Below are 22,368 nucleotides of genomic sequence, written 5' to 3' on the forward strand. Positions count from 1 at the left end.
CTGATCAAGGTCACATTGCTGGGAGGATCAGACTAAGGTTTCAGGTTTCCTGTCACCTGGTTAAGTGCCAGTGAAGGGGCTTTAGAGAGAGACAGTGTTAGCATGTTTAAGAGGCAAGAAAATCCAGAAGCATTGTGCACAAGAGAGAAGTAGCATGAGATGATGTCTGAGAGGAAGGCAGGCACTGCCCTTGTCTATAATATCATCACAACTCGTGAGGACTACAAAGAAAAAATGTTTGATAAAGACTAAAAATGTAAGTAGGGCTGAGGGTATTCAGAGTGAATGCTTAGCATGGTCTAAGACCCTGAGTTCACTCCCATCATCAAAGATAAAATAAAATGAAATAAAGTAAAAGAATAAAAAATGCAAGTGGATATATTGTAAGGAAAATAAAAAATACAATTAGAATTAAACTGGAAATACTGATGTGAGTAACATATTTTTCTTAGGCCTGTCATTGAAATAGTCTAGTAGCAATGTCAATTTTGACCCCTAATACACTAAAAATGAAATAGAGCTTCTTGGAAAGTAGCTGACGGGACAAATAGTTCTGTTTTTCGGAGATCCCACTGGCCAGTTTTGTCAGAATTCACTGTCAGTTTGACAAAGTATTTCAAAAAGAGTGTAATTAATTGTGTCCAATTACTTTAGTGTAGAGAATTAGCAGTAGGGAAAGGGCATTGAAGGCCTCAACAAAAGTGACCAGTGGAGTATGATGGTGGGCGGGGGATTCATGGAGTTGGTCCAGGAAGAGGGAGGAAGTTTTCAGATTGAGGCAATGACTTCAGATGGTTTTAAAAATCAGCTGTCTTGTGAAAAGGCCAGGGCAAAAAATGGCAGTCAAGGAAGTCAACCTGATGTCAAGGAAGAGGTTTTGTTAGGACAGAAGATAGTAAAGCATATTTAAATGTACTGCTCCTCGTATTTTGGTTTTACTTTTTTGAATCTGAGCTGTTTCTGTTACTTATTTGAAAATGTTCTAATAGCTGCGTCCAATTTTTCAAGTTAGTTTTCACTTCTAAGGAAAATCATTAAATAAACTCTGAGCTTGTTGAGCACTGGGATAGAGTCTTATTTACCATTTTATGCTCCACAGTGTAGGGATAATATAATTAAGAGAGTGGAAAAATAAATAAGTTAAAGATAAGCAGGAAAAAAGAGTCCGGCTATGAAGTTATCCTTAAGATTAATACATGAGAACCAAACCTCTTATTTTTGGTGTTCTTCATCATCAGATTGCTTATATGAGACTAAGATATGTCTGTGTGAGAACAAATCTGGAAATGGCATAGTTTTATACAGAAAGGTCACTGTGTATAATTAATTAAGGTAAATCATTCCTCTAAAGGAGAGAGTTTGAATTTGAAGACAAGAAAAAGAGATGATGAAGAAAAAGAGCATAGCGATACACATGCAGTGAAAATACCTAGAGACTGAATTGTTCTAGAGCAACTATATGACTGTTCTTTGCTAATTGAGGGCGTGGGGGGTGCATCTTTTATCTACTAGGCATATTTTAATATCTGAAATCTTGCATTTTAGTTGTATTTATGACTAACTGTTGAACTCATTTTAAATTACCAGCAGTTTACTGTACTGCTGCTTGTCCATAGGTTGAGTTTTTGACAAGCTCTTCATGTATAATCACCAAAGCCAAATTTTTACAAAACACTTGGTAAAAAAATCTAGGACTGGAATAATCTTTGAGATGCTCCCCTGTTTTTAATCAAGATTGAATTTAAATAAACCTAGACTAAACTGATGAATATTTTTAGAGCTCTTTAGAGAATAGGGTTTGATAGCATCCTGCATCCTTAGGCAATCATATAGGTACATAAATAAATGTAACTTGGGTAAAATTATTTGTCACCAGATTTCTATAATGTGGCAAAGGACATTGTTATTGCTTTTCCTCTAATAGGTACATAAAGATGCACTATATTTGTAGTCATTTGTTAGATACCATTCTAATTTATTAATTTATATGTCAAAAAAAACTTGGCCTGAGAATTGGTATAAAAGATCAGTATACGGGCTGGGGTAGATCAGTGGTAGCGCACTCGCCTAGCTCGTGCAAGGCCCTGGGTTCCATCCTCAGCACCACACATAAATAAATAAAATGAAGTTATTGTGTCCAATTACAACTACAAAAATTAAATATTTTTTTTAAAAAAGGTCAGTACAAATCTTAGAAAAAGATTTTCAGAATAAAACTAAATTATTGATAGAAGGTATGACAGTTAATTAAAAAAAAATCTTTATTTTTTAGTTGTAGTTGGACACGATACCTTTATTTTACTTATTTATTTTTATGTGGTGCTGAGGATCAAACCCAGAGTCTTGCATGTGCAAAGCGAGCTCTCTACCACTGAGCCACAACCCCAGCCCCGTGGCAGTTAATTTTGTATATCCAATTGATTGGGTGAAGGTGCCCAGTTGTTTGGTAAAACACCAGTCTAGATGTTAATGTGAAGGAACTTTTTAGATGTGATTACCATTTAAATAATAGGGTTTGAGTTAAGCAGTGTACTTTTCATAATATGAGTGGACCTCTTCTGTTCAGTTGAAGGTCTTCAGAGAAAAGATTAAGGTTCCCTATTGAAGGGACTGATAGTAAGTCTTCTAGGCTTTTAAGGCAAAAAAAAAAGGGGGGGCTGCCTAAATTAGTGAATGTGTTTTTGCTTAAACAAAACTTTATTTACAGAAACAGGTATGTGCCAGTTTTTTGTCACTGTGACCAAAATGGCACAAACAACTTAAAGAAGGAAAAGTTTATTTTGGCCCACAGTTTCAAAGGTTGCAGTCCATAATCAGGTCGTTGCAAAGCAGACACTTGGTGAAGGGTGTAGCTGAGGAAATCCCAGCTCTTAGCAACCAGGATGCAGAATGAGGAAAGGGGCAGTGGATGAGAAATCCCCCTCCAGGGCATGCCCATAACATGGCCTACCTCCTAGTTTTCACCATCTTCCAGTAACCCATTCAGCTATGGAAGGATTAATCCACTGGTGAATTTAGAGCCCTCATGATCTAATCATTTCCTGCAAAGCCCCACCTCTGAACACTACCACATTCAAACCATGCCTTCCTTTCATGAGACTTCATACCCAAACCAAGATGGCTGACTGTATTTGGACCAAGGGCTGTAGTTTACTGACACCTGGAACAAAACGATTGCTTGGTAATTCAGGCTGAAGAGATAAGGTGGTAATATATTTAAATGATATTTTCAAGACAAATGGATCAAGTTTTCTCTGTATTTGAGATTTTTCACTTTGACAAATCCTACTCTTCAACTTTGGTTTTGCTTGTTTTATTTATTTATTTTTAATATTTTTTTCTTAATTGTTGATCGACCTTATTTTATTTATTTATATGTGGGGCTGAGAGTTAAACCCAGTGCCTCACACATGCCAGGCAAGTGCACTACCGCTGAGCCACAGCCCCAGCCCTGCTTGTTTTATTTTTAAATCAAGATTCCTTAAAGAATAATTAGTGCTATCATAAAAACTATCACATTTATCAATTATAAATGGATGACTGACCATTTCAGCCTTTTCTCCAGTCACCATTCTATTACTTAAAGGAATCATAGGAGGGGGAGTTAGGCAGAAAGGGTTGCCAGAAAAAGAATACCTGATAACCCAAACTCCTGGCCTTGTAGTATCCATGACATTTCTCGATTCCAAAATGTTAATTCTTGGGCTGGGGAGGTAGCTCAGTGGTGGAGCACTTGCCTACCTCAAGATCCTGTTAGGCTCCCAGTACCAAAACAAAAAACAAACAAAAGAAGTTAATTCTTTTTTAAAAATTTATTTATTTTCTTTATTTATTGGCTCATTATAATTATATATAATGGTGTAATCTGTTATAATATGTTCATATGTGGACACAATAAAACAGTATGATTTGATCAATTTCATTCCCCAGTACCATCCCTTTCCCCTCCTCCTTCCCCCTGATTGATGCCCTTCCTCTATTCTACTGGTCTCCCTTCTATTTTTTTTTTAATTTTGTTCTAATTAGTTATATATGACAGTAGAATGCATTTTGACACACAGCACACAAATGGAGCACAACTTCTCATTCCTCTGGCTGTATATGGTGCAGAATTACACCAGTAGTGTAATCATACATGTATATAGGGTAATAATGTCTGTCTCATTCTACGGTGCCTCCTATCCCCACAGCCCCACCCCTCTCCTTACTTCCCTCTGCACAATCCAAAGTTCCTTCATTCTTCCTTACCCCCAACCCCCACTATGGATCAGCATCGACTTACCAGAGAAAACATTCGGCCTTCGTTTTTTTGGGGGGATTGGCTTATTTCACTTAGCAGATGTTCTCTAGTTTCAACCATTTACTTGCAAGTGCCATAACTTCCTTTTTCTTTCAGGCTGAGTAATAAAGTTGAGTAATTCTATGAAGTTAATAATGTAAATATACTGGGTTAAAACTCAGAATTCACACAAAAAACTAATAGTTATTTTTGGAAGATCTGTCATAAATGTGTTCAATATTGCTGTTTAATTCTTTAATTTTATTTACACAATGTAAATAATCAAATTACAGTTGATTACATCAATATTTTTTCAAAAATGCATCTATATTTTCCATATAGTTTTTTATACATGTAAGAAAAATATTTGAGCCTACAAAGCAATCTGTTCTTAATTAGCCATTTACAAATATTTGTGATTTGTCACTAGAAAATGACGTTATATTTTCTGATTTATCTCATGTTTTTACACAATGAGAAAGGATATTTTGAAATTTGACAACTCTGCCATTAAACTGAAAATTACAAGGTGAATCACTGACATACTAATTAAATAAACATGATTGGGAGAACATTCATGTCCTAAGAATGAAAACAAAACCCTAGTAGGCTTCATATATCTGCTAATGAAATAATTTGAAAATTTTGATACTGTTATTTAGTCAATGATAAGTCATAAAATTTTGCTAGTATTTGTTAAATCATTTGAAAACAGTTACATATAACTTTACTTATAACATATTTACAGATGAGATAATTTTCCAAGATATATAAAAGTCTCTCAGAAGTAAAGTAAACCAATAAGAAAGACAGAATTCACTCAGAAGAGATTGGAAAAACCAATAGTATTTTTAAAATAGTGCTGAACTTTACTAGTAATGAGGGAAACAAATACTAAAACAGAAGGATTTTCATTTTGGCCTGTGATACTGACAAAAATTAAAAACTTATGGTTATAGGAAATTGGATAGGTTCATCTTGGTGAGTGAAATCAGATGTAGCCTTTTTGGACTTCTAAATCTCATTCGACAAATGACATCAGAATTATTTACTCTAATATGTGTCCAAGTATGACTTGATTAATCATAAAAAATATAGAGCATCTATGGATTTTGAAAAACATTTAGGGAAAAACAAGCCATAAATGGCAAAAATAACTTCTAAAAATATGTCTTTGAATGTATTTCCAACTGTGGAGTTGGGTTCTGGGTCAAAAAGATGATTAACTCATTAACTGTATTTGTTTTCTTAAATGTCATTTTCTTTTACTGTTTTCTGTTCTGACAGCTAGAGGCACGGGATAGCAAATGCATTTTCTTTAAAGCACCAACACCAATGGCATGGTCATTTAAGGGTCATATACATAAGTGCACAAATGGAGTCAAATCGCTTTTCCATTTCCTTAGATGAGGTCCTCTGAAGGACAAGAAGTTTTGATGAAGAGTTGTATGTAGTCAATTTTGGAGCAACAGCAAAGACCAGCAAGGCAGTGCCTAGAGAGAAATGCGTAGACGTGGTGAAGGTTCAGACGCAGGAAACAGCCCAGCCGGAGTCTTTCTTATGCCTTCAGCCTCACCACTTTAGAAAGTCTATGAAAAAGTAAACTTGTGAAACAGGTTCTTGGTCAGTCATAGGTCACAGTGCTGCCTGTCAGGCCCATTCTGAAGAGCAGGTGCCATACATTTCAAAGTTGGTAGAAGACCTGGAAATGACTTATTATTTGGGCTAAAAGAAAACATCTAAGGGGGAAACAGTAACTTTTAAAATATTCAAAGTTCTATCATTTAGATTTTTTTTTTATTGCTACAGACTGGAAGCCTAGATATCACAGGTAGAAGCCACAAGAAGCAATTTTTATCATCCTGTAAGGATGAATTTTCTTATTCTTAGAGCAATCCAGTAATAGATTGGGCTGCTCTCCAAAGCTGTGGGCCCCTGCTGGCTCTAGAAATGCCTAAATTGACATTCAATAGCTTGTTTGAGAAAGCGGTTGGTTGGATGAGGTAGTCCTAAAAATCTCTCACATTACCCTGATTCTAGCACTTTTGAAGGCAGTGATACTTCATTCCAGAGCTAAGAACTGGAATCCTGTACCCCTTTAAAAAACCAAGTAGGAACAAAAATACATGAAATCAAACGTTCCTATGGTATAACTGAGTTAGGCCAAACTCCACCCCCAATACCCTCCGAGAAACCCACTTTATAACAGACACAGGAAGACTACATGGATAGCAAAACAAATAGACAATACACAAAGTGAGAAAATGGTCTGGATTACTAAATTCAGTTTCTTGTCCCAGCTTGTTTCTGCTCCTTTGGCTCCTATCTTAATCCATTCGCTACCTTCACATATTTACAGTGTCCCCTGAGGGATGGCTGTTTCCCATCATTGCCTGGGCTCCTCTTTGTACAGCAGGGAGCAGTCAGACTCCTTGGAGTGAGAATTTGAACTGTTGGAAATATGAAGAGTATGTGCCCTGGATGCAGCATTTTATTCTTTGTTGAGAGCTAGCCAGGTGGTGGCCAGTTGATAAAAAGCAATAAATGTCTCTGGAATGTAATGATATGGTAAACCCTGCTTTTATCTGAACCCTGTGGTTGAAGCGAAACCAATAAGCCAACAGACACATGGCTGAGACCCACGGGGCACACTTGATGAATGCTGCTTTGCTGTGTGGGAGCCAGAGTTGAAGTGCACAATAAAGGCATGGCTGCCAATCTTTCTTCCCCACCCTCATGCCACATAGTGCTTACCTTTCCTCTCAGTAAAGTTGAACAAATATTTAAAGAATGTGGGTTCAGAGGGAAGCCAAATTATTAACCTATGTAAATGCCTTATATCTCTTTTCGACTGTACGCTTGCCATGAGCTTCATGTAACCTATTACCTATCTTTTGTTTTCTATTTCCATAGTGTCCATGGAAAACATTGGCGAACAAGGTAAAATATATTATGCTCCTTTTACCAGTATGCCTTTTTTTTTTTTTTTAAAGTTTGGAAAAAATGAATTGTATCCATTTAGATTGGGTTGCAATTAAAAATTACTCTTTGAGAAATGAAAAGAAGATATCTTATTTCTCTAAATTCCTAAACTGAATTCTGTCAGATATTTGGCAAAGAATTTGCCTGAGAAAATCAACTTAAAGAAGGAAAGATTTATTTTGGCTCATGGTTTCAGAGGTTTCAGTCCTTGGTGGGTGAGCTGTTTCCATTGTTTTAAGCTTGTGGTGAAGGCAGAACATGACCCTGGGCAGAACTCCTCAGAACAAAGCTGCTCACCTCATGGCTACCAGGAGGTGGGGGGGAGGGACCAGGGACAAAATACACACTTCAAAGACACCCCCCAGAGGCCTACTTCCTCCAACAACTTAGCCCCATCTCCTGAAGTTTCCACCACATCCGAATAGCTCTTTAAGCTAAGAATTTATCATGGATTAATCCACTGATGAGTCAGAGCCCTCACAATCCATTCATCTCCCTAAGGGCACATTTCTGAACACTGCTGTATAGGAGATCAAGCTTTCAACATATGAGCTTTTTGGGCGGTGAGGGGGACATGACACTTTGGATCTAAACCATAACAGAACTCAAGCCCCAAATGGCAGTAATTGTGCCCAAAATTCTTGTGACTCTCAGGTACAAGGATATCAATAGTCTATGTCCCAACTCACACTATTACCTAATAACTGAGTCATCTACGTAATTTATGGAAACTACCATTGGCTGTCGTCATTTCACACCTGTTGGAGATATTCAAATTATTATTGCCTTATCGGATAATTGAAATTTTTAATGATTCTATAAATATGAATGTCATCATTATTTAGAAAAATCAAAAAGTCCTATAGGTAGAAAGGGGAAGAATAGATATTTGGTAGATTAGACAAAAGGGAATGAAGGGAAGTGGGGGGTAGGAAAAGGAAAGACAGTGGATTGAATCTGAAATAATTTTCTTATGTACTTATATGAATACACCATAGTGAATTCTGAAAGAATTCCCCACGCAAAGACACTTCGCCGGGAGAATTCCAATTTTATTGCAAAAAGCTGTGTGCTTATGTAGAACTAAAGGGGAGTTGGTAGGGCTTAGATAAATGGCAGGCCGCCCGTCTATTGGCAAGTTCTTCCAGATATCAGCTCCCGCGCCCAGGAATTAGCTCTCATTGGGGCTAAGGTTCCCGCCAGCGAGATTTGAAATTGGCGCCTGCGGGAGAGTTCACAAGGGCGGGAACTTTTCGGGCCACTGCAGAGAAGAAGAAGGTAGGAAGAAGAAGTCCTTAGGCGCCATGTTGGGGTTTTTTCTCTGGGGTACGGCTGCCGTTTATACTTTTCCCAACAAATTTCACCATCATGTACACCCATAAGAACGGGGTCCTAATTAGAATAAGATATATTTCATTCTTGTACAGTTATATCAAAATTGATTCTGTTGTCATGTATAACTAAAAAGAGCAAAAAATAAAAATTTTAAAAATGCTTTATCTTCACCAAAAAAGGCTTAAAATACTAAACATATTCTATTCAACTATATCTCACAGAATTGTGTATTAATGTATTATTCAGAGTGGATTATTATCACTGCATACAAAATTAGTATTTTTAAGTTTGTATGGTATTCCAAGACTTTAAAACACCACACAAAGTATATTTATATATTATCTTAAAGAAAATATTCAAAATGCTTTTTTAAATGATTGTCCCATGTGATAAAGCACTTGCATTTCCACTGAAGGAAATCTCTGTTTGTCTAAGTGGACAAAGAGAAGCACCTCTTTGGCCTGTTTACACATGTTGTCATTAGTGAGGGCCACCAGCATAGACAGGAGCAAAATAAATGAGCAGACAGCTTCTCAGGAATGGCATTTGCTGTCTCTCTCAATAAAGCAATGTTTTTAAAGATCTGACATTTGTTTAATGCTGTGTTTATTCTTTAAGGTTGCAGGCATAACTGCCTAATTTTTACAGTTTAAAAGGGTCCCTTTAGCCATTTTACAAATAGATACATGCCTATTTGCAGATGAGAACATTTAATTCATGGATGTAGATATACTTATGCATTTAGGAGTCTTTTTAGAAATAATCTTGGCATTAAGTTTATATTTAAAAAGTACTTATTCTAGTATGATGAAAATGAATTTTTATGATTTATCATAATTAGTAACTTGGCTGTTTTAGAACAAGCAGATCTTTTGTGAGTATCATGGTTTGAGTATGTACTTGCACATCACAATGATAATTATGTTTCTCTCATTTTAGTTGTGTGCCTGATGGCTTATCATCTACTTTTTGCAATGTTTGTTTGGTCGTACTGGAAAACTATCTTTACATTACCAATGAATCCTTCAAAAGAAGTAAGTTTAACAGTTATCCTAAAGAGAGAAATCAGTAATACTGATATCTGAAAAATAAATTTTCTTCATTTCACTAGTGTTACAGATTTAAAGGGCATAGTGATTTTTTTAGTTTTAAAAAAATGCTATGTTAATAAATACTTGAATTTTCACTTGATAAAGATTACCTTTGTACCAGATGGTTATTGTATTTCCGGTATTAACTTTGCTATGCATTCCATTCCTACGTTAGAGTCAAATATCAAATGGGTGGATGGATGGATAGATAGAGCTGGCAGGTAGACAGAATTCTATTATAATTGCCATACTAAAGATGTATTAGTTGGCTTTCAGCTACCAGAAACAACAACGAATGGCTTAACTTACCTTCTCGACAGCCAAAAAAATCTATAGCTAGGGCTGGGGTTGTGGCTCAGTGGTACAGCACTTGCCTGGCATGTATAAGGCCCTGGGTTCGATCCTTAGCACCACATATAAATAAATAAAAGATCCATTGACAACTAAAAAATATTTTAAAAAAAAATCTAAAGCTAGTCCACAGCTTCCAGTATGTAGGCTTTATCTACCTTATTGTTCTATCATGTGTAGTTTCTGTTTTCAAGGCCTCCTCTTGGTCTAAGAGGATAGCTGAAGTTATAGCTATCATGTCTACATTTCTATCCAGCAGACCAGAGGAAGTAGGAAAGACGAGGAGAAGTAAATGCCCTTTTCTTTAAAAATACTTTCTAGAAGTTACTGATATCACTTCCAATTCGATTTAGAACTTAGTTATATGGTCACACTTTTCCTAAATGGATGGGAGTTTAGTCTTTATTCTCAATGCTCATGTTAACCTCTACAGAAGAAGGTAAGACTTGAGTTTTGGGGAACAGCTTACAATCTGTGCTATAGAAAGGTTTAAGTAGAATGACATGATTAAATTAAATTTGCATTTTTTTGGGGGGGGGGAAAGTTTGTTCTATTTGTTCCCAGATCTTTTATCTGGTTCTTGGATCAAAGGTTGAAATCTTACAGATTTGTATATTTTTGGCACTTAACCCAGTACATGTTTGTTGAATTCTTACAAAAAAAAAAAAAAAGTAAGTTGAAACATTAGCAAGGTTGTCCTAAAGATAAGAAATCACTTAGTCCTCTACATGTTTATTGAATCGAAATGAACTTTGTTATAACAGTGTAGTTCTAGTAGGCCAAGTTAAAAGAAGGGAAAGGAAAAAAATGAAAGAGATCACTTCAGATTGTTTCCTGAAGTCACCAGTTTGAAATGTAGCTGTGGTCATACAGGACCATAAATATGCTATCAGACCAGAAAAGAAAATTAAAAACAAAAACCACAGTTATGTGCATACAATTAATGGTATGATTGGACTAGAATGCTTTTATATATTGCCTTTTCTTCTTCTTCTACTCTCCACTTCTTTTCCTTTCCCTGCCTCTTTTTTCCTTTCATACAGTATTTAGTTCTTTCCCATTGTTTATGTTCCCCCCATCCTGGCCTTAGCTGTAGGTTTGAAGGAAAATGCCGACTTCTATCATAAGTAGCCTCATCCACTTTGGAGGTTTGTCTACAACCTCTTTATTGATAACTCCCAAATCTCTTTTTGAACTCTCCTCTGAGTTTCAAACTTTAGAATCTCCCTGCCAAACACAGCTCCTTGATCTATCAGCCACAGAACACACAAGTCATCACCTTCTCCTTCTTTAAGCCACGGCTCATCTGTTTTTCTGTCAGTTAATACCATTGCTATCTACAGGGTCCTTCAGCCAGAAGCTTGGCAGAGCCATATCCAAATTCTCCATCTTCCCAACCTTCCCTCAGCACCCAAGTCCTCCTGATATCCCCTCTGCCTTTTTTTTAAAAAAATTTCTCTCTCTCTCTCTCTCTCTCTTTTTTCTCTATCATTGCCCTAATTCAGGCTGTCAATCATCTCCCTTGTCCAAGACATATGGTCTCCATGTTGTACTGTTTCAGTTTTACCTACATTCCCTTCCCGAACTCTGCACAATGATATCTTCCACACTAAAGCTGGAGGGTTCCATATGAAAAGAAATTTAACATTTTGTACTGCTTGAGTCTGTTCTATGACTGTCCACATAATTTGGGGGTGGGGGTTGGGGCATGCAGTCTCCCTTGCTTAGCAGCAAAGATGCTTCTCTTTTTCTGGCTTCTTACTCTATACTCTTGTTGTTCTTAACTTCATGTAGTTCCCTGTGTACACCACAGCAGTATTTTCTGTCTAGAATATTCTTACCCCCCCTCCCCTTTTTTTGCATAAAGAGTTCATGTTTTCACCAATACTAGCAGTTCCTTTTCAGTCTCCTTTGCACATTATCTCTTGGACCTCTAGAGCATTAAATCATTCCAGAACTCAATTTCTGAAACTCTTTTCCTATATATCCACATTTATTACATTAACAATTTATTTTAATTTTGTGAGTTTCCCATTGTTATGGCTCTCAATTCAGTACATTAATGCCTGATCCTTTTTTCTAAACTCCAGAGTCATTGACAGCTACCTATTTGACAGCTGATAAAATTTCATTCAACATAACTGAAACCAAACTCCCTGTTTCCACCTCATTTCCCAATCCTCCTATTTCTGAAGTTTTCCCATCTCAGTAATGACAAATTCATCTTCCAGTTGCTAAGGCCAAAAGTCTTAGAATCATCCTTGGCTATTCTCTTTGTTTCTGAGATCATATCATTCTTCTGTTCTTCTGTTCACCTTTGCTTAGAGTAAAAAAATCTAGTTCCCCATTGTGACCTAAAAGGCTTTCTGTGGTCTGGCCCACATCACCTCTCTGACCTACTCTTCCATCTTCAGTACTATTCCAGCCACATGGGCTTTCATGCTAGGCATGTCCCTCCTTCACCAGCCTTGGAACCTATTTCCTCTTGACTTGGAGTACTCTTCCCACATGAAACTGTGTAGCCAACGCCTTCACTTTCTTCATGCCTTAACTCTGTTGGTATCCTCATCACTGAGGGTTTCCGTGATTATTCAATATAAAATAGCAAATTTCCTGTCCCTGAAATTCCCTACACCTACCTAGCTATATTTTTCTCTATAGCATTTACCCCTTTATATTTTATTCCTTTATTGTTTTTTTTTTTTTTTTTGCACCATCACTAGAATGTAAGTCCTACAAGGGCATGAATTTTATCTACTGTCTTCACTACCCCATCACCTAGGCCTACAGCAATGTCTGACCTATAAAAGATGCTCAAAGTGATTGAAAGAAAGAAAGTTAGTATGTAAATGCACACTTATACCTTTGGCAGGAAGTTGAGGTGACTTCTAATTTCTCCCTAAAACTATATGTGAGACTATCAGCTAAAAAAAAGGAGAGGGATGTGGTTGTACTCAATGGTAGAGCACTTTCCTCGAACATGTGATGCCCTGGGTTCAATCCTCAGCACCACATAAAAATAAATAAATAAATAAAAATAAAGATATTTTAAAAATGAAGAAGGGGTGGGTTGATTGAGGTTAGGGGTACAGGTAAGATTTGAAAAGGTAGTTGGAAAGAGTAGAAGAGTGAAATAATACAGAAATGCTGAAGATAAAAAAAATCTCTTTATTGAAAGAACAATCAAAATTGATGACAGTGAATTCATAACTCTACCAGACATCATTGGGAAATTTGTTTTCCTACAAAAGATATATGCCTTATTCGGTTCAGACAACTGTATGTGGTAGATATTATTTGTTACCATTTTACAGAGGGAGCCCTTGGCTGCAATCATTAATATTCTGAAGGCATCTAATGCTAAAATGTGTGGCAGAGCTAAGATTCAAATCAAAGCTCTTTTGGCTATTAAGGCCACACTGTTTTCTCTTCACTGTGTTCTGACATGTTCGTTTTTTGTTGTTGTGACCAAAAGACCTGATAAGAGGCAACTCTTAGACAAAGAAAAGTTTATTTGGGGTCCATAGTTTCAGAGGTTTGGTTCAAAGTTGGCCAGCTCCATTGCCTTGAGTTTGAGAAGAAGCAGAACATCGTGGTGGAAGGGTGTGGTAGAAGAAAGCTGAGTTTCTGGCAGCCAGGAAATAGAGCAAGGAGCCAGAGACAAAAATACAATTCCTAAGGGTATGGCACAGTGATCTGCCTCCTCCAGCCATACCCCATTAACCTACAGTTACCACCCAGTAGTCCATTCAAATTATTAATCTATCAATGTATTCATCTACTGATGAGGTTACAGTTCTCATAATCTAATCATTTCACCTCTGATTATTCCCGCATGAGCTTTTCACTGAATACCTCGTATCCAAGCAATAACATTTGTTATGGAAAGTAGATATCAAAGTGGCGTGGGTGTGCCCAGGACATTAACTGAAGCATTGGGAAAAAAATAGAGAAATTTTTGCTTATATGTTATTGTTTCTATTTTTTTAAGTTTTCTTTTTAAGGTATGTAATATATTCTTGGCAGTACATGTATTAAGAAAGAAATACTCACATATTAGCAGTGAAATCTCATATTATTTCTTATGGATAGGAATACATGGTCAAAAAATTTTGGAGACTACGGTTTGAAAGAAAAGAGCCTATGTTAGGTGGTGAATATTCTTGTATTATTCCATTAAAATACAATGCCATTTAATTTATCAGCAGTTGGAGATCCCTCACTTGTAAAACGAGGGTCCTGGACTGTAATTGACCAATAAAGTACTCTCACATGCTAAATTTTTTTTGAAAAGTTGCACCAAAAATGTAGGAGAAGAGGTAATATAAGAAAATAATGTTAATATTTTCTTGTGATTGTACAGAGGATGTAAGAAATCTGAAACATCTGAATCAAAATTTCCTTTTTCATAGCAAGATTGTTAAGTTGACCATAGTTTTTTCTCTCATAAGATTTTCTCTCAATATAACCATACTAAATTATATTTTGAAATTGGAAACTAGGCAAAAATAAAAAGGAAAATATGTCCACACTAATTCAACCACTTTGTATTTTGAATTTCATTCTAATTATTTTTGTGTGGAGTGTATCTGTTATGCTTTTTTCACATAATTGTTCATCACTGGTTTACTGCCATTTTTAACAGCATAATATTCTCATTGAAATATGTAATTATTTAGTCACAACCCATCTTGGATTTTTAGGCTAATCCAAACTTTTCACATTATACATAATTATTAACATGTTTTTACATATTTATCCACATTTTGAATTACTTTCTTGATAAAAATTCTCAAAAGTAGAATTACTAGATCAAGGAAATGTTAAGTCACTTGCCAAATTGTTTCCTCAAAGTATTGTAGCAACGTATAATATGACCAGTTTATCAGACTCTTGGCTTTTCATGTTATCAAAAAAACCCTTTGTTGCCCATTTAGTAGGCAAAAATGTTTTATGTCTTAATTGTACATTTTAGAAACTAGTGATGTTTTATATTCATCCTAAGTAAAACAGAGTAAGAAATACAGTTCCATGAATTTTCTGTTTGTTTTTATTAGATCTTGGTTTTCTTAATTCATGAATTCTTTTAAAATTATACTCTCCTTTAACCTGAAAACTATGTATGAATTCAGATCTGGATTTCTAGTAATGTTTTCCAGTAAAAGAAAGGCAGGATCCTTGGCAAAATCACTGATTTTTGGACTATGGCAGGAAATACCCAAGATGGTTGGGGTTTTTTGAAGTGCCAGAAAATACAGAAGAAAAATTGATGGGGACATATCAGAAGGACCACAGCCCACTAATGGGACTCCTGTTGACAAAGGTGGAATAATTTGAGCAAATTCAGTAAATCTGGAAAAATAAAATAGTGTTGGATTAAAACCCAAAGTAAAAAATAAATGAGATTTTTGATGTCAATAAATGAATGAAGAGGTAGACGAGAAATCTACCACGCAGCCTGCACAGTGGTTTCATTAATGAGGTTCTAGGCATAAAGTTAGTTAGAAGAGATCGAAATAAAACACACAAACTCAGTTACCTTATTTATATTGCTAGGTCCGAGACGGCTCACCTCTCTGGTTCCCACCTCTAGCCGCCCAGCAGGGCAGCGAGGATTACTCAGGGCTAGCAGGACAGAGAGAGAGCGAACACGCCTGGGAGTAGCCCTTTATCGGGGAACAAGAGATTCAGGGGAGAATTCCATCCAATGAAGGTTGAGGGGGGGCTGCACTCCAAGGTCAGGGTCAGTGATTGGGTCCCTGGGGTCAGTGGTCAGGCACACCCCCACACGGATGGGCTCTCTCATCAGGAAAGGGTCTGGAAAGCTTCGACAGAGCCAAAGCGCCTCAGGCCCTTAACGGGAGTCACCCAATCACGTGTCAGAATGGCTTCCTACATATCCCCCCTTTCTTTTCTTAACAATGAGGCGGCGGTTCACTCTCTGGAGTTCCTGGACTCTTGATTGGAAGAATCGCCATCCTATAGTTACAATACAAAAGAGAATTAACAGCAAAGAGAACAATCCAATAATGTACCAAGCGGAGTGTTTAAGAATATTTCCAGGGTTGAATCCATTTAACTCCTTCAATATTTGGTTAGTCAAAGAAGAAGGATCTGAAAAATCAGCTCTATTATTTTGAATGTCTTGGATATGGTGATGAAGTTCCAGAATATCCAAGCTATTATTACTATTTTGCCAAATAAATGGTTTTTAACCTTCTCCCAATCCCAGAGAGAAGCATTGTACTTGGCAGCTGTAAAACATACATACTTATAATTAGCGTGGCATTTAAGCATTTCCTTAAATTAAAAATGACCTTTCTTACCCCAGTCCAGCAAGGTATTAAGAAGGCTCAAGAAATGGGAGAGGATACTACTGGTTTTCACCTCTTTCCAGTTTTTGAGGAAACTAATGAGCAAGATCAGAGAGTTAGTGTTCATGCTGTAATCCCATTTAAAACTATTAAAGAATTAAAAAGTGTATGGGAGACGTATGGTCCAAATTCGCCTTTTGTACAGAGCCTGATAGAAAATATTTGCTCACAACCCCTTCCTCCTAGCGATTGGATTTTTTTTAGCCAGATCTTGTCTGAGCGGGGGAGATTACTTGCTTTGGAAGACTTATTGGACTGATTTTTGTAATGAACAGGCAGAAAGAAACAGAAGACATGGCATAGAAACGACTGAGCCACATCCCAGCCCTTTTTATATTTAGAGACAAGGTCTCAGTAGTTGCTTAGGGCCTGGTTAAGTTGCTGAGTCTGGCTTTGAACTTGCAATTACAGGCATGCACCACCAAGCCTGGCCACTGTGTTTATTTATTAAGAAAGTTAAACATACTAAGGAATCTTCCAGTTCTAGCACTCCCCAGAACTTTTCTCTAAGGTGAAAAGGGTCCAGAAACTAAAAAAATGAAGGTCATGTTGATGATTTCAATCCATTTGACTGTTTTTCAGTCTTTTACCAAAATAACATACAATACCGGTTTTACATTATGTTTATAAATGGGGAAGGAATATGTCTGTGCCTCAATAATGAGAATCATGGTTCTGAGTATGTAAAGGTGGGGATGAGAATATAAAATAACTTTTTCCTTGACATGCAGTGGTCTGACTTGGCCCTACTGATATTTGCTCTTTTGTCCTTTCCACAGTTATGATGGAGAACTTACTGTGTGCCAGGTCTTGATCCCTACCTGACCTTGTAGAGTTAAATTCTTGTGGGAGAGGTGAAGGACAAATGAACAAATTTGAAATAATTTTAAACTGCAGTATGGCACATAAGGAAAGCACCGATGGACCTGAGGAAAGTATAACATATGGGATAGAATGATTAGGCTACCTCCCAATTAAGTGAATCACAGAAGTTCTTTGAGGAGACATTTAGGTAGAAACCTGCAAAAGTGAAGGAGCTGTCTATACAAGAAGCACGAGAAATAGTATTCTAGGCAGAGGAATAGGCTTGTACAAAGTTGATAGATAATTTCTCTGAAATGACCCTATCCTTTTTGAAAATTTGTTTATTTTATAGCAGAATGCATTTTGGCATATTGTACACAAATGGAGCACAACTTCTCATTCCTCTGGCTGTACATGATGCAGAGTCATTCCAGTAGTGTAATCAGACATGTATATAGGGTAATAATGTCTGTCTCATTTTACTGACCTTCCCATCCCCACAGTCCCACCCCTACCCTCATTCCCCTCTACACAAACCAAAGTTCCTCATTCTTTCCTATCCCCCCGCCCCCGCCCAACCCACTATTGATCAGCATCAGCTTATCAGAGAAAACATTAGGCCTTTGGTTTTGGGGTATTGGCTTATTTCACTTAGCATGATATTCTCTACTTCGATCCATTTACATGCAAATGACATAATTTCATTCTTCTTTAAGGGTGAGTAATATTCCATTGTGTATCTGTACCACATTTTCTTTCTCTGTTCATTTGTTGAAGAGCTTCTAGGTTGGTTCAATATTTTAGCTATTATGAATTAAGCTGCTATAAACATTAATGTGGCTGCTTCACTGCAATATGCTAATTTTAAGTCCTTTGGGTATAAACTGAGACATGTGATAGCTGGGTCAAATGGTGGATCCATTCCAAGTTTTCTGAGGTATCTCCTTACTGCTTCCTAGAGTGGTTGCACCAATTTGCAGTCCCACCAGCAATGTATGAGTAGACCTTTTTCCCCATGTCCTCGCCAACACTTATTATAGCTTGTATTCTTGATAATTGCCATTCTGACTGGAGTGAGATAAAATCTTAGTTTGATTTGCGTTTCTCTAATTGCTAGAGATAATGAACACTTTTTTGATATATATGTTGATAGATTTTTTTGAGGCTATTTTGAATGCAGTGGTTTTCCTAATTTCTCTTGCAGTGGATTCAATGCTTATGAATGGAAATGCATTTGATTTATGGGTATTGATTTTATATCCTGATATTTTGCTGAATTCACTTATTCTAGAAGTTTTCTGTTGGAATTTTTTTGATCTTCTATATATAGAAGCATGTCATCAGCAAATAGTGATAGTTTGAGTTCTTTTCCTATGCCTATCCCTTGAATTTCTTTTGTCTGTCTGATCTAGCTAGTTTCAAGAACTATGTTGAGTAGAAGTGGTGAAAGAGGGCACCCCTGTCTTGTTCCAGTTTTTAGTTTTTCTCTACTTAGAATGATGTTGGCCTTGGGCTTAGCATAGATAGCTTTTACAATGTTGAGGTATGGGCCTACTATCCCTAATTTTTCTAGTGTTTTGAACATGAAGAGGTGCTAAATTCTGTCAAATCTTTCTCAGCATCTCTTGAGATAATAATGTGATGCTTGTCTTTAAGTCTATTAATGTGATGTATTACGCTTATTGATTTTTGTATGTTGAACCAACCTTGCAACCCTGCCTACCATTTAAAAATTTTTTCTTACCATTGCATCCTTACAACATCATATGGTGCTATGCCTCATATGCCAAATAAATAGGCCCAAACAAGATACCCAGTTCTATTAAGACCATTAGTATGTATGCGTTTCAATTCTCTCAAGACAGTTAATAGCACTTTCAATTTTTAATTTCAAAGTAGTGCCATCTACATGGTATCCAACATAGAATCTTTAAGGGAGAAAGAAAATCTGGTGAATCTTTTGGTAAATGAAGATGATCACATGTGATAGATCAGTAAACAACTTGAATCTTTCTCAGTTCTTGAATTCTGTGAAGTCTAAAGGCTGACAACATTTTCATACCATTAGCTTCCCATCAGAGTTCTTTTTTCAGTCACTTTGAAAATAATGGAATGAATCTAGGGATTCGTTATCCAATTGGAAGATAATTTCCCACATGTTGGAAAGGTGGTTCCCAATGTTTTCTTGGATTCAAGATATTTAGATCTTCTGCTTCTCTGCCAGCCTCTAGGATCAGCCTCAAGACACACTTCTGGTCTTCCATAGTCCACACTGCTCACAGCCACCCTGGTTTACAGATTCTAGCAACCAAAGGAGTGTCTAAACATACTCCATTTTTTAAAAGCTAAATAATTAAGATAGCAAACTCATGAAGAGCAGCTGATAGAAGGGGCATGCTAAGCCTTCCTAAAACATATGGCCTTTACTTGTTTGTGTTCATTTGAAGGACTAGTTGAATTTGAAACACTCTGAAGTTAATTGACAAGTAAGCGAATGCTTTCAACTTATAACAGGAGGACTAATTAACCTAGAGAATAGTTCTCTCAAATATATTAGAAACTTACAAGAAGCCTAATTTACATTCTACTAGCTTAATACTAGTATTTTGTAGTTATTTAGGATTCTTAGTATGTAAATTTTATACTTGGAGAAAACATTGTATTTTCTTTCACCTTAATGGGTCTGAAATTTTGTGATTCCATTGAAAGGTTTATGCATACAGAAATAATATTAAAATTTATTTACATTTGAAAGCTGGAGATTTATTTCTGTTTTTAAAGGAACTTTGATAGAATTGTCAACTGCTGAACAAAGATTTGTAAGTTTATTTCTCTGAGGATAAAGATATAGGCTCAAATACCGTAATCTATTTTTCATTCTTTAAAATACTTAATCTCTTTTAAAAAATCTATAAGATGTGTTATACATACAAAAAAAGTAATGTAGTATACAATTTGAAGAACAATAAAATGAAAACACCTAACAATCACTCAGTCATATTTTCCATACCTCCTGTATTACTTCTGGTATTTCTCAGTATGCTCAAGAAATAACAACTGCTCTGCATTTTATTAATTATTCCCTTTTCTTTATAATTTTATCACATGTACATGTATCTTTAATATTACGTAAGTTGTTTAGCTTGCTGATTTTAAAGTTTTGTAGGGAAGGAGTTGCTCTGTGTATGTTCTGTAAGCTGGGTTATTGTTGCTGTCTTCAGTAATATGTTGAAATTCAGTCCTTTGTTTGAATAGTTGTTGTCCATTAATCATTAAATGCCAACAGTATATTGAATGTATCCTATCCTAGTTTATGTATCCATTATCCTTTTGATGGACACAGGGTTGTATTTAGTTTTTTACATTTCAAACAATGATACTGTGATTATCCTTGTTTGCATCTCTTGAAATATGTTTATAAAAGTTCATATAGTAGACTTTTAAACTTTCTTTTTGGTGTTTGCGTGATTACCAAATAAGTTTTCTTTAAAAAGTACTTTTTAATTAGTTGGGCCAATTTCGACTAGAGATGTTGTGTGATGATTATCCCTAAGTTAAAACTTACTTAGATGAGAAAATATGCTTGATTGATTTGTTTCTACTTTTGTTACTAATGGTATCCAAATGAAAAATTTATCTATTGAGCCGTTTGTATTTACCGTATCTATTATATAATTAGTATTTGGATAGAATGCTACAACTTATAAGCACTTTATATATTCTATTCCTTTTGAGTTTCCCAAACACCTGAAAATGTAGATATGATTATTATACTTTTTTTAGATGCATAAAGCAGTGATCCTTGAGGTTAACAGACATTTCCAGGTTTGAAACTCTATTACTTCTCTGAATATACTATGTACCATTAATATTTTATAAGTGCCTTTGGGTATAAGTGGAGTAGACCAATATTTCATCATTCCTTCAAAAATACTGATTAAAATGTAAATTTATTCCACAGTTCCATCTCTCTTATGCAGAAAAAGACTTGTTGGAGAGAGAGCCAAGAGGAGAAGCCCATCAGGAAGTTCTTAGGCGAGCAGCCAAAGATCTTCCCATCTACACTAGGACTATGTCTGGAGGTCAGTGTGGATAATGAGTGTCTTGGAACAGTATCCAAATGATGCACTGTGGTGACTGTTATGAAGAATGTATGTACTTGAAACTGTCAAACATTCAAGATAATTATTTCTTGGATTGCTGTAAAAGGTTTCTGTATAATTCAATAAAACAGAATGGAAACATGAAATCGGTGGTGCAGAGATCTCAACTAAATCAGAATTGACTCTAATTCTGTTTATGTTTACTTAGTTGTGACTCATTGAAGGTGTAAGAGCTGCTAAAATCTTTTAGGAGTATTCCTAAAAGAAGAATTTTTTAAAGTTTTAATTATGGACTTTCCTATTGGTACTTAAGGGAGCAGTATCTAAGTTGAATATAAAATTAATAACTTCACATGCACTTTTTATAAATTTAAAGCTGGTTATATAAATTATGTAAGACATAATTTAGATATTGGTACAGTTTCTTTATTCATCCTTAATATTTAAACAAAATTTTTTTTTTTACAAATACAACTAAATACATCTTTTCTTTGGATCAGATTTTTAAGGTAATTTCACATCTAATTAAACAATTGTATTAAAAACTGACACATATGAACTATTGATACTTGCCCACCAAGATTACCCAGAAACTTGTTTATAATGTTAGACCTGTGCTTCCCATTATAATAATCGCTAGCCCATTTGGCTACTGAGTAGTCCAGATATGGCTAGTCCAAGTTGAAACACTTTAAATAAACATAAAATACATAATGGGTTTTAAAGATTTAGTATAGAAAAAAGAATGTGAAGTATCTCGTTAATATTCTTACATTATTTATATTTGTTTCTAACCTACTTCAGAATCATAAATGAATAATTGAAGTCATACACACAATTTTTATCCTGTTTGTTTTCTTCCTCAAGTGTATCCTGTAAGGTGCTTCTGTACTGAGATGGCATCTCCACATCAATCATCCATAATTGTCTTTGATATCTGTATTATAGAAGAAAAGATGAGGGCTTCAGTTACAAGAACTAGAATTCTCTATTGGAAGTACTTCTTCCAGTACTCACTCTTCTTTTTTATTTTTATATAAAACCTTTTT

At 35.8% G+C, this 22,368-nt stretch overlaps 1 protein-coding gene across 1 annotated transcript in view; it reads left to right on the forward strand.

Annotated features, from left to right (window-relative positions):
* The window catches only part of ZDHHC2 (zDHHC palmitoyltransferase 2), a 66,146-nt gene that overhangs the window by 17,790 nt on the left and 25,988 nt on the right, over nt 1-22,368 (forward strand). The window contains exons 2-4 of the mRNA XM_081269723.1: nt 7,193-7,219; nt 9,536-9,630; nt 21,178-21,298. Of these exons, the coding sequence (XP_081125849.1) occupies nt 7,193-7,219; nt 9,536-9,630; nt 21,178-21,298 (243 nt within the window). The remainder of the gene's footprint in view (nt 1-7,192; nt 7,220-9,535; nt 9,631-21,177; nt 21,299-22,368) is intronic.

The sequence above is a fragment of the Spermophilus citellus genome, assembly GCF_964194105.1.
Source record: "Spermophilus citellus genome assembly, chromosome: 16".
Lineage (NCBI taxonomy): Eukaryota > Metazoa > Chordata > Mammalia > Rodentia > Sciuridae > Spermophilus > Spermophilus citellus.